A 15,816-nucleotide genomic window follows, 5' to 3' on the forward strand; every position below is an offset into this window, starting at 1 on the left:
AAGGGAAGGGAAGGGAAGGGAAGGGAAGGGAAGGGAAGGGAAGGGAAGGGAAGGGAAGGGAAGGGAAGGGAAGGGAAAAAAAAGGGAAAAAAAGGAAAAAGAGAAAAATGAGAAAAAAGGGGGAGAAGAGAAGAGAGAAGAGTAAAAGACCCAAAAAATACAAGGAAAGGAAAAGAAAAGAGGAAAAAGGAAAGCAGATCTCCAGTGCTGGTTGCAGCATTACTCTGGCTGATGCGATGTCCAGGCTCCTGGGGCACATGTTCTGGCATGGGTTTCTCACTTGCCGTGCACGTTGGTTCTCATGCACAGAGCACTGTCTCAGACCTTTCTGGAAAAGTGTTGCCCCTTCTCCAGCCACGACTTGTTCTCTCTCACGGTTATCACCGACAATCCTTGTCTGTTGTTAGCAGCAGTCCTTGGCTGGCGCCACAGCCGTGCAGCTGTGGGTGTTTGGGACAGACACAGCAGCCCTAGCTGGGCACCAGGGTCCTGCCAGCCCACTCCAGCCATCCAGACTGTCCAGACTCCCACCCTGGTGGGACACTCAGAACCCAGGAAATCCCTCTGGCTGCCCTGGAGGGCTTGAGCCCCTGCCCAGGGTGCTCAGAGACCTTGGCACAGAGCCCAAGACCCCTGTGCCTTTGATTCAGCCCTTGGAAAAAACAATTACCAAGCTTATTTACAAGCTATGAAAGTTTAAATAGAATGATAGTGAATTTATGACAGGGTGAAAAATAGATTTTTTGGGGTTTTTGGCATGGGAGTTCAGGGGAAAAGATGGGGGAATCTGGGCGTGTCCAGCCTTTCTCCTTCTTCTTCTTGGCCTCCATCTTCTGCTGTGATGTTGGCACTGACAGATTAGTTTAGAGTAGAAGCTCACTGTCTAACATAGGTGATAGGTATTGGAAAGTAATTGTAAATATTGTATATCTAGGTTTTTTTATAAAAAAATAACACCGCCCTGGGGGCAGGCAGAGTGCCTGGACTGTCTTGCTGAGCAGACCTTGGCTGGACAGGAGAAAAAATTTTATAGATGAGAAACAATAAACAACCTTGAGACTGAGAACTGAAGAGTTCTGACTCCTTCTTCAATCACCAGGCTGGAAAAAGAGATTTTCTAACACATCTCAGGGTCACTGTGACCAGCTAGAGTCCCGAGAGGACAGAGCCCACCCCACGTGTGCTGCATAGCCCAGAGGTGTCCCAGGTCACACCTGCCCTGCGCCATCCCTGCTGCTGCTCTGGCCTTGGCTGTGCCACACTTGGGTCCCTCCCAAACTGAAGCCATTCCCAGTGTTTTCTCAGCATTTCTCCTACCCACAAAGTGCTGTGGTTCCTCTTTCCCTTCCCTTTTGAGGCCGACCCAGTGACAAGCTCTGCTACCACAGAGAGGGCAGCGGGTGGGCTTTGCCTCGTGCAAATCCTCGTTCCCAAACTGCAGCCAGAACACTTCAGAGCAGAGAGGGGGACAGAGGAAGGAGCTGCAGCCCACAGCACCTGCCCCTGCAGCTCCTGGACACCCTGGAGCTGCTCCCAGCCCTGCCATGGAGGGAAAGGCAGATTATCAGCAGAGTGTGGTGAAGCTGGTGGCTGCATTTGAAGACCACTGGTAAGGCAGGAGGGCTCTGGGTGTTCAGGGTGTGTTAGGGCTCCACGTGGAGTGGGTTTGGGAAGGAAGGAACCCACTGTGGAGGTGGTTTGGAGCCTGTGGAGAAGCTGACAAGGTGATTTTGGAAAAGCTGACAAGGTGATTTGCAATCCTTCACAACTCAGGTTTGCCTCAGTGTCTCCCTCCTGCTGCAGGTCATGAGCAGAATCTGGAAACCTCAGTGGGGTGTGAGTGGTTCTGCCTGGCTCAGGGTTAGGCTGTGGCAGCCCATTCCCCCACAGCCAGCATCTTCACACTCAGCCTGCCTGGTGCATCCTGCTGCCTGCTGGGGAAAGGAATTGTGGTTTGCAAATATATAGGCAGAGGTTTTCACTGGGAATGAACTGCCTGGGTGTCTGGGAGGCTCCCAGCCTCAGACTGTCCAGTTGTTTGCAGAGATGTGGCTCCTAGGAAAGGAAACAGAAAGCATTGTGGTAAGGGAGAGAGAGAATTCCTTTAATAAAAGAAGCTCCTTCCTTTGGAGTGTGAGCTGGGACCCTCAGACAGTGTGTGCTGGGGTCTGAGCGAGGGGATCTGCCCTGGCTCTGGTGTAAAGGTAATTCTGAGGCTTCAGGTGAGTTATTTCTCACTTTCTCCATCTGATGAGTCAAGGCATGGAATCCTGCCATTCCATGAGATGCTCTCAGTGAGCCTTGGAAGGGCTGGGCAGGTGAGTTTTGCAGCCATTCCTGAAGATGCTCAGGCACAAGATTTCCTTTCATTCCAGGAACTCCTGCATCTCTGCTGTGTGCTTTTCCCCAGGCTTTGTGGTTGTGCCCATCATCCCCCAGTGATGTTGTGTTGGAACCACTGCAGTGTTTGATCTGCCCCCATGTCACTACTGCAGTGTGTTTGTTGTTTGCCTTTGATTTAGAGGAAATAAAAGTAACTTGAGACTTTCAGAGGAAGCTGGGAAGCTGGGGAACCTGGGAATGAGCAGAGCATTTTGGAGCAGACAATGGTTTGGCCTAAGTCAGCATAAATAGAAAGAGAGAAGTTCCCTGTTGGGACTCAGCCGTGGCTTCAGGCTGACACAGGTTTGGGAGGCACCAGGAGAGATGGAAAAATCCTCTGAAGGGTTCTGCCAGCCCCCTGGACAGGAGGGAATTTGTGCATGGCTGTGGATGCACTCCTGAGCTCACAGACATCCTTAGCATGGGATGGAGCTGGCATCCTCTTCAGATGAGTCTCTGCTCCCCAAGTCACTTCCTATCCTCAGCTTTGCACTTTGATGTCCAAATTCTTCAGGTCTTTCCCATCCCATCCATCCCACTCCTGTCTGCAGGCCAGCAGTGGATGTCTTTCCAGTTCTGCCCAGAGCAGTTTCCTGCAGTGACCAGCTCTTGGATGACAGACAAGTCACTTGCTGTCACCTTCACGGCCTGGCTTCTCCCTCATGCCCGCTCTGGACCTGCTTTGATTGTCTTTGCCAGAAAAGGGAAGAGAGAGCACCACCAAAAACAACCTGTCTGCAAAACCACCCACACATGGCCTGCTCTTGGCTCAAAATTCTTGGCTCTTGGGCTTCTCCCTGCTTTTCTCCATGGTGGCAGCAGGCAGAAAACCAGAGCTGTGGGTGGGATAAACAGCAGGATCCTGCTTTTCTAGAGCAGGAGAGGGACTGGGCACAGCAGCAAGGGGCTCTGGGAGAAGAGAGGCTGGATCCTCACCCCATGGAGGATGCTGAGGATGTTTGTCCTGCAGGGCAGAGACAGCGCTGGGCAGCTGCTGCTCTTGTCCCTTCTGGTGGCTTTAAGCTGGGCTGTGCTGGGGGAATGGCTGAGCTGTTCCCATTCCTCTGTAGCAGGAACAGCACATCTGCCCAGAGGGACAAACAGGCAGGCAGCCAGCTTCCAGCATTCCTTGCCAGCCAGAGCCACTCCCTGACCAGAAAAGAGGATGAGGAGGAGAAGGATCAGCAAGGTCAGCGTGGACTCAGCTTCAAATGCCTCCGTTCTCTGCGATCCAAAATCCGTGAGGACACCTGGAGGAGGCCACAGGGCCCAGGCCTGGAGCCTGGCAGCCAGGTGAGCTCCAGAGGCTGGTGGGGTGGGTGCCCACACTCAGGCAGGGCTGGCTCAAGGTCTCATCTCTGCCCATGAGACTGAGCCCTGCTCCCCATGCAGGAACCAGAGGAAAAGAAAATCGCCCTGGAGCTGCTGGAGACAGAGCAGGCTTATGTCAACCGCCTCCATCTCCTTGATCAGGTGAACTGGGGAGTGGAGGGACCAGTGCAAGGGGATTTTGGAGGGATTGAAGCTGTAAAAATGAGAAACATGTGGGCTGCTGGTCTTTACAGGCAGAGATTGGGTCTGGCATTTGTCTTTTCTAGACCCCACACCTGTGGGAAGCACCCTTGTCCCAGGAAAGCCTTCCATCCCCCTCTCCTCTTGGAGCCTGGGATTTTCCTCCTGCACAGTCAGATCTTTTACTGGGTGATGTGCCTGTCCCAGAGAGGAAATGGGATCCTCAAACATCTCCCTGGCCCTTTTTGTTCACCCTTTTTTCTTCCAGGTATTCTATACAGAGCTGATGAAAGAAGCCAAAACTGGGAAGACGGTCCCAGAGGAGGTGGTGAAAATGATCTTTTCCAACATCTCCTCCATCTACCAGTTCCATGCTGAGTTCTTCCTGCCAGAGCTGCAGAAGCGCATGGGGGATTGGTGAGCTGCAGGAGGGAAGGGGAGGGGAGGGGAGGGGAGGGGAGGGGAGGGGAGGGGAGGGGAGCACACCTGGGTGCCTTGGCCACAATGGGGGAGCAGCACTGAGTTCAGGCTCCCACCAAGACCAGAGCTCAGCCTGTCACAGACATCTTTTCTGAAAAATCCTTTCCTTAGGATTTTTCCTCCTGAGAAGCTGAGAGGCCTCAGGAACAAAATGCAAACAATGGTTATCTGCTGCTGTGGAATGCAACAGGTGCATCTGGGATTGGTCTCATGTGGTTGTTTCTAATTTATGGCCAATCACAGCCCAGCTGGCTCAGACTCTCTGTCCGAGCCACAAGCCTTTGTTATCATTCCTTCTTTTTCTATTCTTAGCCAGCCTTCTGATGAAATCCGTTCTTCTATGCTTTTAGAGTAGTTTTAATATAATATATATCATAAAATAATAAATCAAGCCTCCTGAAACATGGGGTCAGATCCTCATCTCTTCCCTCATCCTAAGACCCCTGTGAACACGGTCACACAGCCTGTTTATCTCCAAGTGTCTTTTGCTGGAAAACACTTCCTTAAAATGCTCAGAGCAGAGTATGGAAAGCTGGGTGACATCTCAGGTGGTTTGAGGGTGTGCCTGGGTATGAAGAGCCCAGGCTGGCTGCAAGGTGGGGACATTCCTGCTCTGGAGAGCAGGAATCAGTGTGGGGATGTAGCAGCCTGCAGCAGGGAAAACCTCAGTCCTCCACCACGGTCCTTCAGTTCATCTCTCACTGTCTGTCTGTCCTGAGGAAGCTGCTGGTCTCTGGTTCCCTCCTGCAGGCACCACAACCCCCGCATTGGGGATGTCATCCAGAAGCTTGCACCCTTCCTCAAGATGTACGGGGAGTATGTGAAGAACTTTGACAAGGCCGTGGAGCTCATCACTGCCTGGTCAGAGAAATCACCCCCCTTCCAGGAGCTCATTGCTGACATCCAGGTAAGGGCAGGGCAGGGGAATGGCAGCAGAGCTCCCAAAATCTCCAGGGAGTGGGGAAACAACAGAGGGTGCGAGCTGCCTTGGTCACTGTTCCTCTGTCCGTGCTTGCTGTCCCTGGCCAGAGGAGGAAGGTCTGTGCTAACCTGACGCTGCAGCACCACATGCTGGAGCCTGTGCAGAGGATCCCGCGCTACGAGCTCCTCCTCAAGGATTACGTCCGGAAACTCCCGCCCCAGTCCCCCGACAGAGGCGATGCCGAGAGTAAGGGCTCACGGAGGGGAGGGCAGGGTGGGTTTGTAGGGAAATAACAACCCCTGGTTGTTGGCGAAGATGAAACAGGAAAGCCTTATAAATGTGATTGTCTGGCAAAAGATTTTGAGAATATAGAAACTATAAGTGAGATTGAAATGAAAGCAAGCTTTGACATACCCCAGTTACTGAACAACTGGAAAACAATGGTGTGGCCACTGAAGGTGATCCCCTTTTGATGGAACAACACCCTCTGCTTGCAGACAGGCCCAAGGGTCAGAGCAGACCCTGCCAGCTTGGCAGAAGGGGCCCAAAGAGGAGTTTTTAGGGTTTAAAATGTAACACAGTGTGGGAATGTAATGATTCTTATAGGCTGTATGGAAATGCTATAGGATTTGTATCTTGTACTAGATTGGTCAGTGAGAATCAGAATATTCAAGACAGAAGAAGATTAATGGTATTGTAATGGGAACCTCGCTCTCTTACCTTTTTTACTCCCTTACGCTCTTACCCCTTTTCCTCTCTTACCCTCTCATCCTCTCTCTCCCTCTCTTCTCTCAGTCCTGCTCCAGCTGTGGCTGGCAGCTCCCAGCAGGGCCCTGCACCCAGGCCCTTTGTAATAAACCCCAAGTTCCATGACCTGGCTGCAGAGATCTCTCATCTCCATCCATCCCCACTGTCCTACCCCCGGTGCTCCTACACCTGGTGTTGTACATGGGCACCAGAGAACCTGGCTTTACTCTCCAGCTGCCCTGTGCCCTTGGATAAACCTCTCAGTCTGATCCTTTTCTAGCAGGGAGAGGGATTAATCTTCTTTTTCAGGGGCTGGGGAGGGGAAGGGTGGTGTGTCAGGTGGCCACAGTAGCCCCTAAGGACACCTGTAGCAGCTGGGGGAGCTTGTGGATAACACATCAGACCCCTGTGGATAACACAGTTCCCAGTCCTGCTGGCATGGAGGGATACAGGAGTGGGCTGTCTGTCCCTCCATGTGCAGTCCAGCTGTACCCAGTCTCCTGCACAGCATTTCAGGGCCACTTTGGTAGTGTTCATGGAAGGGCAGCAGCTGCTACTCATGTGCATCCATGAGGGACAGAGCCAGAAGCTTCCTCCCACAGCTCCAGAGCAGGTGTTGTGTGTTTCACCTCCTGTCTGTTCTTATTGCAGAAGCCCTGGAGATGATTTTTATGGTGGCCAAGCACTCCAATGCAGCTATTGCCGAGATGGTGAGGCCCTGTCCCAGCTGGAAATGCTTTGCAACTCACAGCACAGTCCCCTTGAAGGGGACAAGAGCCCTCTGGGTTCAGCTGTGGAGCTTTAGACCCTGTTCTTAATGCCCAACCTCACCACCAAGTCACATCTGTAGCATCAGCTGGGCTGTGACCAGCTGGTCAAGGCTGGGAGCTGCTCCCAAAGATCAGTCTGGGCTGAGAGAGCTGTGCCACCTCTCCCAGCACTCAGCCACAGGCTGGGAGGTGGGCATGGAGGGGACCCAGCTGTGACAGGGTTGTGGCTGCTCAGCACCCCACAAGAACAGGTCCTGTGCCTCCCCCAGGAACGGCTGCAGAACCTCTGGGTGGTCTATCAGAGGCTGGGCCTCGAGGATGACATCGTGGATCCCTCCAATGAGCTGATCAAGGAGGGGCCAATCCAAAAAATCTCCACCCGCAACAACAGCACATCGGAGAAGTACCTGTTCCTGGTGGGAGCTGGGGTGCCTGGGGCAGGGGGAGGGAACAGATGAGGTGGGAGTGGGGAGAGGGGTGGTACAGCCTGGCCAGGGTGTTGCTGGCTCACCTTGACACAGAGGGGATGAATTCAGAGCTGGCTGGGGAGGGTTTGACCCCGCTCAGTGCAGGGCACGGTTGGGAATCTGCTGATCCCTGGGCATGGCATCCCTGGGAGATGCTTCACCTTTGCAGGGTGGGAGGGGGCTGAGGCAGAAACAGACGAGTTTTAGGTGGCAGTGAAGGACCCCAGACCCCAGGGAAGCCCACAGCTCAGAGCAGGCAGTGCTGGGCTCCAACCCACCCTCTTCTCCCCTCCCAGTTCAACAACATGCTGCTCTACTGCGTGCCCAAGGTCATCCAGGTGGGCGCCGAGTTCCAGGTCCACCTCCGCATGGATGTGGGGGGCATGAAGGTCAGACAGCTGCCCTTGTCTTTGTGCTTCCCCCAGCTCCTGCCTGCTCCAAAAGCCTCTGCTCTGGGGTGTGGCTGCTGCCCGAATTTCCTCAGGAGGGAGGGAGGAGCTGGAGGCAGGGGTGGCTTTGTGAGTGGGGTTGATAACTCTGATCCTGGGAAATGCCAGTGAAATCTTGTGTCTGTGGGATCTGAGGGGCTGAAGGGCTTGTGTGAGAGGGACATCCCTGTACCCCACATCATGGAGAAAGGTCCAGGTGTGCTGGAAGTGGGTTCAGCTCCACACAATTCCTTTGGTCTCCCACAGGTGCGGGAGCTGAAGGACGCTGAGTTCCCTCACACCTTCCTGGTCTCAGGAAAGCAGCGGACACTGGAGCTCCAAGCCAGGTAAGGGGAAGGGTGAAGTCATGCACATCCTCAGGGAGGAGGGACAACAGCTCATCCAGCTCCTTTTTGTACCCAGATCTGAGGAGGAGATGAACGACTGGATCCAGGTACCAGCGAGTACTGGGAGAGGAGGCTCAGCTTCCCCCATCCCAGCTGGATGCCCTGGGTGAGGGCACCCCCAGTGCCCCTCCAGCCCTCCCTTCCTCTCTAGGCCTTCCAAGATGCCATTGACAGGAAGGAGAAGAGGAGTGAGACCTTTAAGACTGCAGTCCATGGACTGGAGACAGACACCCCTGCACTGAAGGTAACCCTCCTGCTCTCCCTGTGTCCCACCTGGGAGAACACACCTTGCTGTGCCTCAGTTTCCCAAGCTCAACCGACCTGGGGGGAGGCTGAGGACACCCAGACTGTGCTCTCCCACCCCCAGGCAGAGGAGCTGGGCCGCCGAGCCCCGCAGTGGGTGAGGGACAATCTGGTGACCATGTGCATGCGCTGCAGGGAGCCCTTCAACGCCATCACCCGCCGGAGGCACCACTGCCGAGCCTGTGGATATGTGAGTGTCCCCTCCCTCCCTCCCTGCTGGCCTGCTCAGGTGGCTGCTGGGCCAGGAGTGCACCTTGTACCCCTTTCCTAGGCTTGGGGCTGTGTGACCGTGTTCACAGGGGTCCCAGGATGAGGGAAGAGACAAGGATCTGACTCCATGTTTCAGAAGGCTTGATTTATTATTTTATGATATATATTATATTGAAACTATACTAAAAGCATAGAAGAAAGGTCTTCATCATAAGGCTAGCTAAGAATAGAAAAAGAAGGAATGATAACAAAGGCTTGTGGCTCGGCCTCTCTTTCTGAGCCAGCTGACTGTGATTGGCCATTAATTAGAAACAACCACATGAGACCAATCCCAGATGCACCTGTTGCATTCCACAGCAGCAGATAACCATTGGTTACATTTTGTTCCTGAGGCCTCTCGGCTTCTCAGGAGGAAAAATCCTAAGGAAAGGATTTTTCATAAAAGATGTCTGTGACAGGGGCTGCTCCTGCCCCTCAGCTCCTCGTGGAGCTGTCTCTGGGTCCCCTGGTCCTGCCCCAGTGTCACCAGTGTCCCCGTTGGTGGCTGCAGGTGGCGTGTGCTCGCTGCTCTGACTACAAGGCCGAGCTGCAGTACGATGGGAACCGCCCCAACCGCGTCTGCCAGGAGTGCTTCATCTTCCTGACCGGCCACACGGTGCTGGAGGACCGCGAGGGGAAGCACAAAGGCATCCTGGAGGTGAGCTCCACCCCCGTGTGCCACCTGAGCACTGCCACCCACCCCGGGCTCCAGCCTCGCTGTCCTAGCCTGGCCCTGCAGCAGGAGGGGTGGGAGTCACTCCCAGGGCACTCAGAAAGTGCATGTGTTGATCTCCCTTCCTCCCTCATGCTCCAAGCCTTGGACCAAGCAGCTCCCTTCACCACAGGATGCAGCAGCACCGTCACAGCCCTCACCTGCCCCTGCTTTCCCTAGAGTGGGCAGGGAATTCCCCAGGAAATCAGCTCAGTGCCCTTTCTACCATCTGCACTGGGTATTAAGGGACCTGTTGGTTGTTTTGGCAGAAAGGAGCTGCAGAGGTATCAAGCAGGAGTTTGCTCTGCAGTTCCCTGCAGCTGCTGGACAAGAACGGCAAGGGGGGCACACGGGGCTGGTTCGTGATCCCACAGGACGATCCCCTCGTGCTCTACATCTATGCAGCCCCCCAGGTGAGGCCTGGCTTGAGTGCGCCCCCAGGGGACATCCCACTGTGCCCAAGGGATATCCCAGGACATCCTGGGACATCCTGCTGTGCCCAAGGGACATCTCACTGTGTCCAAGGGACATCCTGGGACATCCCATCCTGCTGTGCCCAAAGGACATCCCATCCTGCTGTGCCTAAGGGACATCCCAGGACATCCTGGGACATCCTGCTGTGCCCAAGGGACATCCCACTGTGTCCAAGGGACATCCTGGGACATCCCACTGTGCCCAAAGGACATCCCATCCTACTGTGCCCAAAGGACATCCCATCCTGCTGTGCCTAAGGGACATCCCAGGACATCCTGGGACGTCTGGCTTTGCCCAAGGGACATCCCATCCTGATATGCCCAAGGGACACCCTGGGACATCCTGATGTGCCCAAGGGACATCCCATCCTGATGTGCCCAAGGGACACCCTGGGACATCCCATCCTGATGTGCCCAAGGGACATCCCACTGTGCCCAAGGGACATCCTGGGACATCCCACTGTGCCCAAGGGACGTCCCATCCCGCTGTGCCCATGCCCTGCCTCCCACCGCTGTCTCTCTTCTTGGCAGGACGTCCGAGCCCACACCTCCATCCCCCTGCTGGGCTATCAGGTGCGGGACATGCCCCAGAGCGAGTCCCGGCACCTGTTCCAGCTGGTGCAGTCCCGGCAGGTGTTCACCTTCGTGGCCGACACTGAGGAGCTGAAACAGCGCTGGATGAAGGCCATGGCGCGCTCTGCTGCGGGGATCACGGAGGAGGAGGAGGAGGAGGATGCAGATGAAGAACAATGAGGCCATTCCTAGCCCTTCCCTGCCTGCTCTCACTGCTGCCTTTGGGCACACCCCTGACATCGCTGCCTTCTGGTTTTCCATCGTGATAGGGGCAGGATGGGGACACGTTTGCCAGCACATGGACAAGCTGGATCCCCTTTCACTCCCTGCTCGCTCTCTGCGCTGGACAGAGCCCCTGGGAGCGGGGATTTTGGAGGAGCCCGGGATTTTGGGGAGCGGGGATTTTGGGGGAGCCCGGGATTTTGGGGAGCGGGGATTTGGGGAGGAGGGGATTTGGGGAGCGGAGATTTTTGGGGAGCGGAGATTTTGGGAGAGCGGGGATTTTGGGGGAGCCCGGGATTTTGGGAAGCGGGAGATTGGGGGAGCGTGGATGTTGGGGGAGCGTGGATTTTGGGGGAGCGGGGATTTGGGGAACGGGGATTTGGGGAGTGGGGGATTTTGGGGGGGCGGGGATTTGGGGAGGAGGGGATTTTGGGGAGCGGAGATTTTGGGGGAGCCTGGGATTTTGGGAAGCGGAGATTTGGGGGAGCGGGAGATTGGGAGAGTGGGGATTTGGGGAGCGGGAATTGGGGGAGCGGGAAATTGAGGGAGCGGGGATTTGGGGGAGCCCGGGCGCGGTGCGGTGCCGCCGGCGGCCACGCGAGGACAGCACCGCCCCGTTGTTCCGCAGCCGGGCGGGGATGCCCGAGCCGGGAGAGCCCGCGGGCCTGGGACTGCTCGGATAAACCCTCCTGCCACCCCTCTCTGCGCTCCTTGCAGCCTTTTTTTGGCGTCTGTTTTACAGAGAATCCCCGTGGGATTGTCCTCGTGGCTCCACATTGTTACATATGTCACAAATATATCAGGGATCCAGCTTGTAGCTCAGCCTCACAGCTCAGGGACACCAGTGCTGGATTCGGGATGTCCCTTTTCTAGTTTGTCACCACTCCTGGCCTCACACTGCAGTCCCGTGGTGTGGGGGTACCCCTTAACCACAGAGAGCCCTCGCCAGCCTCTCTGAACCAGCCCACACTCCTGCCCATCCCAGACTCTCCCTGCACTCTCCTGCCCACAAGCACCTTCCACCCTTGTACCTCCCTCAGTTACATTTCCAGGGGGAAAACACTCTGGGACAAGGTCACGTCCACACGGGTGATGCTGGGGAAACGTGGGGGATCCCCCTCTCTATCATCAGCATAACGAGCACCCCTGTTCATTTCAGTCAGTGCTTTAGGCTGCAGCCCCACATTTTTCTCTCTGTGTCCTCTTTAGCTCCCCAGAAGTGTTGCCCAGGCAGAAGTTGCCACTTCTGAGCGTGCCAGGGGCCTCATGCCCAGAGCTGGAGGAGCCCACGATCCCTGGCAGGCAGGGATTGCTCCCTGGACCATGCAGCAGCTCCAGCAGAGCAGCCTTGGGCAGAGCCCAGGGGTGTCACAGGCTGAACAGATCCCTGCAGACTGGGAAGGCAGGTGGAGCAGGGTCCTGCAAATGGGAACAACACCTGGGGAAAGAATGGGGGGGGGGGGGTAAAGATGAATCACAGCTGTCACCACCCTGGGGGGCTTTGGGGAGACAGGAAAAAGCTCTGAGCAATGTCCTTCCTCAGTCTTCGCAACCTAGCTCATCCTGGGAAGGGGCAAACTGCGGTGGCTTTATCTCCTCCAGCTCAAGAGATCCTGTCAAGGAAGGGGGAGAGGAGGAGCTGGATGAGAGTCGGGGTGAGAGCTCTGCCCCCCATCTGAGCCCAGATGCACACAGCACAAACAGGGCTTTCCAGAGACACCCCAAACCAGCGCTCAGCTCCCAGTGTCACCCCGTGGGAAGGGGAACCCCCTCCCGGCAGCCCTGGCAGAGGCGGGGAGTGCAGGGTGAGCAAGGGGAGGAAAGAGTGAGCAAGGGGAAGCCCCTCGGGGCTGGAAGGTTCTGCCTGGTGGCCCTTCCACCTCAGCTGTGTCACCGCTGTGTCAGCGAGGAACAAAACAAGCCCCGAGCAAGGAGCTGCTCTCAGCTCAGCTCGTGAATGGCCTAAGAATAAATTTCCTGTTTACCCAGTGAGGAATCGCTCCCGGGGCAGAGGGCACCTGGGGCTATTTTTAGAGCTCCTGCTCTCCTCCCTCCTGACCCCCAGCACCCTCGGGATCACTGCAGCACCCATGGCTGCCTTGGAAGGGGGCTGCCACAGAGGAGAGGTGGCCCAGGGATGGAGGGGGTGGCAGAGCACCAGGGCAGGCCCTGTGTGGGGCTGGCCCCTATGGAGCCCAGCACCCATACAACCAAATCCCAGGGGCTATAGAGCAGAATCTGCTGGCCCAGCAGAGCAGAGACCTAAAGAACAGTCCCTAGAGAGCATAAAACTCCATCCCGTGTAGTGCAGAGGGACCTGCAGTTGGTGAGTGAGAGAACATGCCCAGTGGAACAGTCCCCAAAGAGGGGAACTGCCAAGCATGCAGAGAACCCCCCTACAGAGCCTGTCCCTATGGATGAAGAGCCCAGACCCCACAGAGCAGCTCCCAGAGCAGCCCTGCAGGCTGGGCCTGCATTGTGCCACCCTCAAGGACAGGGTGACAGCATCGCTGCCCTGAGCACCCCCAAACAGGAGGGTGGGAGACCAAACTTCAAGAAATCAAACTTTATTTTGATTCCCCAAATAAAAGGATTTTAACAGGTGCAGAGAATAAATACAGTGATGAATTTTCCCTGCCTGTCCTGTCTCAGTCCCCAGGCAGTGCCACAGCAGTGGTCAAGCAGAGCAGTTTGGCCTCCCGCCTCCAGAACAGAAAGTGAAACCCCCGTGCAGAAGCCACAGTTTCCTATTCTCGAGAATGGGGAAGGCTCAGAGGCGATTTACTGGCATCCCCCCGCGGGCCCCCCCATGCCTCTTCCCGTAAGCACTGACCAAAATACCCTGTGAAACCCACAGGGGCTGTGCTGGGCTGGGACAGCATCACAGAGAGCACCCAGGGGAACCTGTGTCCCTGAGCTGCTGCCCTGCAGAGGCTCCACTGTGCCCTGCTCATCCCAAACCCCAGCTGGGGATATTGCTCTGCTGAATACACAAAACCAGACATACAATTGGTACTGTGTATTATCTGCTGTAGAGACTCTAATCAGACTCCAGAGAATCTCTTAAATTCTAAGGAGATTCTCTAAATTCTAAGAGATTCAAGAGAATCTCTTGAATTCTGAGAGATTCCAGAGAATCTCTTAAATTCAGGGACAGTATGAGCTGCCACTGGCATTGTTTGTATGCCTCTGTACTATAAAGACAGATGAACAATATGTTAAACAGCAAAATAAGCATACTGCTATTAATTGCATGCCATTAACCCTTCAGATTTACCAGTGCAATCACTGGAAGTAGATTCATACAGCCCATGAATGTCATGCATACTTTCGTGTGGCCCCCACCTCTGGAGCGTGTGGAGAGGTTTGAGGGAGCAGAGGAGGTGGCAGGGGCACAGCTGTGGCCCCCCCTTGCAGGGCTCTGTGGCTGCAATCTCCCCCTGATCCCCAGGAAGGGGCTCAGCAGGGCCTGGGCTGGTGCCCTCCAGGTGTGGGGTGGGGTGGGAACCATGTGGGGCTGTAGAGCCCCACAGGCCCAGCCTGCAGGGCTGCTCTGGGAGCTGCTCTGTGGGGTCTGGGCTCTTCATCCATAGGGACAAGCTCTGTAGGGGGGTTCTCTGCATGCTTGGCTGCCCCCTTTTGGGGACTGTTCCACTGGGCATGTCACTCACTAACTGCAGATCCCTCTGCACTACATGGGATGGGGTTTTGTGCTCTCTAGGGACTGTTCTTTAGGTGTCCGCCCTGCTGGGCCAGCAGATTCTGCTCTATAACCCCTGGGACTTGGTTGTAAGGGTGCTGGGCTCCATAGGGGCCAGCCCCACACAGTGCTTGTAGGTGTTGAGTTCCATAGGGGTGTTCCCTGGAGGGGCTGTGACCCACAGAGAGTCCCTGCTTGGGGACAGCACATCCCTCACTGTGGGACAGGACAACCCTTGCTGTGGAGCTCGTGGGGCAGCACAGCCCTCACTATGAGATTTTGAGTAGCACATTTCTCACTATGAGATTTTGAGTAGCACATTTCTCACTATGAGATTTTGGGCAGCACACCCCTCAGTGTGAGATTTTGAGTAGCACATCCCTCACTGTAAGATTTTGGGTAGCACAGCCCTCACTGCAGGGCACTGGACAGGACAACCCTTGTTGTGGGGCTCTTGGGGCAGCACATCCCTCACTGTGGGATTTTGGGTTTCACACCCCTCACTGTGACATTTTGGGCAGCACACCCCTCACTGTGGGGCAGGGGTCACTCCCCCCTCGCTGAGGCGTTTTTGGGCAGCTCTCTCCTCGCTGAGGCATTTTTGGGCAGCTTTTTTGGGCAGCTCTCTCCTCGCTGAGGCATTTTTGGGCAGCTTTTTTGGGCAGCTCTCCGCAGCGCCGCGGTGCCGGAGCTGCAGCAGCTCAGCCTCTGCAGCCTCTCAGCCCCACCGGCGCTTCCGCTGCTCCCGCCAAGCGCTTTAAATAATAAATAAATGGAGTTCAGAGGCAGCCACAGCAGAGCCCTGCCCCGGGGCATCGCTCCCGCCGTGCCAGGGCTGCGGGGACACGAGGGACACGGGTGTCCCCTGGGTCTGGGGGCATCCCCTGCGTGGATGTGAGATGATGCTAAATGATGGAAAATATTGGTGATACACCCCCCCCAAAAAAATACAACCCCACAACCAGGATTGTGTAACCTTTGGGGTACCTCACCCTGCTCTTCACCCCGCCAAGTCCCTCAGGGAACAACTCAGACCCGGAGGGGGATCCCGGGATCCATCCAGCTGCACCCCATTTTGTCGCTGTGGGGGTGTCCCCATGCTTGGGGCAGCGTTTGAGGAGGGGGAAGGCTCCACCTGCCCCCGCAGGTGCCGGCAAAGGGCATTTCGTGCGCTCGGGAAGGAGCAGGTCGTGCATCCCGGCGTCTGGCGAGGCGGGAGGTGTTTCCCGGTGCCGCAGGAATTTGCTGTTTGCGCCTGTGTTGCAGGAGGCTGGGGGAAGGAAGAAGGGGCGGAGGTGGTGGTGGTGGTGGAGGGGGGGATGATGCTGGCAGTTGTTATTATTTAATTTTATTTTCCTTCCTCCATCCAGGAATCTCTGCAATGTGCCGGCTGCTCCCCGGGAGGCTGGGGTGGCCGTGAGTCACTGCTGCCGCTGGAACGTGACTCAGTCCTGCTGCTCTGCCGGCAG

At 55.9% G+C, this 15,816-nt stretch overlaps 1 protein-coding gene across 1 annotated transcript; it reads left to right on the forward strand.

Moving 5' to 3' along the window:
- Positions 1 to 1,539: 1,539 nt before the first annotated feature.
- Positions 1,540 to 10,605, forward strand: FGD2 (FYVE, RhoGEF and PH domain containing 2). The gene is made up of 16 exons (XM_036398169.1): positions 1,540 to 1,609; positions 3,453 to 3,675; positions 3,775 to 3,855; positions 4,163 to 4,311; positions 5,125 to 5,281; positions 5,404 to 5,542; positions 6,695 to 6,753; positions 7,083 to 7,229; positions 7,577 to 7,669; positions 7,976 to 8,055; positions 8,132 to 8,162; positions 8,267 to 8,359; positions 8,483 to 8,608; positions 9,179 to 9,325; positions 9,649 to 9,792; positions 10,384 to 10,605. Exons 1-16 carry the CDS (start codon positions 1,545 to 1,547, stop codon positions 10,603 to 10,605), a joined length of 1,956 nt encoding a protein of 651 aa, XP_036254062.1. The 5' UTR covers positions 1,540 to 1,544.
- The last annotated feature ends 5,211 nt before the right edge of the window (positions 10,606 to 15,816 follow it).

This window comes from Molothrus ater, chromosome 25 (assembly GCF_012460135.2).
Source record: "Molothrus ater isolate BHLD 08-10-18 breed brown headed cowbird chromosome 25, BPBGC_Mater_1.1, whole genome shotgun sequence".
Taxonomy (NCBI): Eukaryota; Metazoa; Chordata; class Aves; order Passeriformes; family Icteridae; genus Molothrus; species Molothrus ater.

What these genes read in the sequence shown, in the direction of transcription:
- FGD2 (XM_036398169.1), top strand. Translation starts at nt 1,545, where the DNA reads ATGGAGGGAAAGGCAGATTATCAGCAGAGTGTGGTGAAGCTGGTGGCT. An exon ending in CGACAGAGGCGATGCCGAGA is followed by an intron (nt 5,543 to 6,694) that starts GTAAGGGCTCAC and finishes TTCTTATTGCAG; the next exon opens with AAGCCCTGGAGATGATTTTT. An exon ending in TGGATGTGGGGGGCATGAAG is followed by an intron (nt 7,670 to 7,975) that starts GTCAGACAGCTG and finishes GGTCTCCCACAG; the next exon opens with GTGCGGGAGCTGAAGGACGC.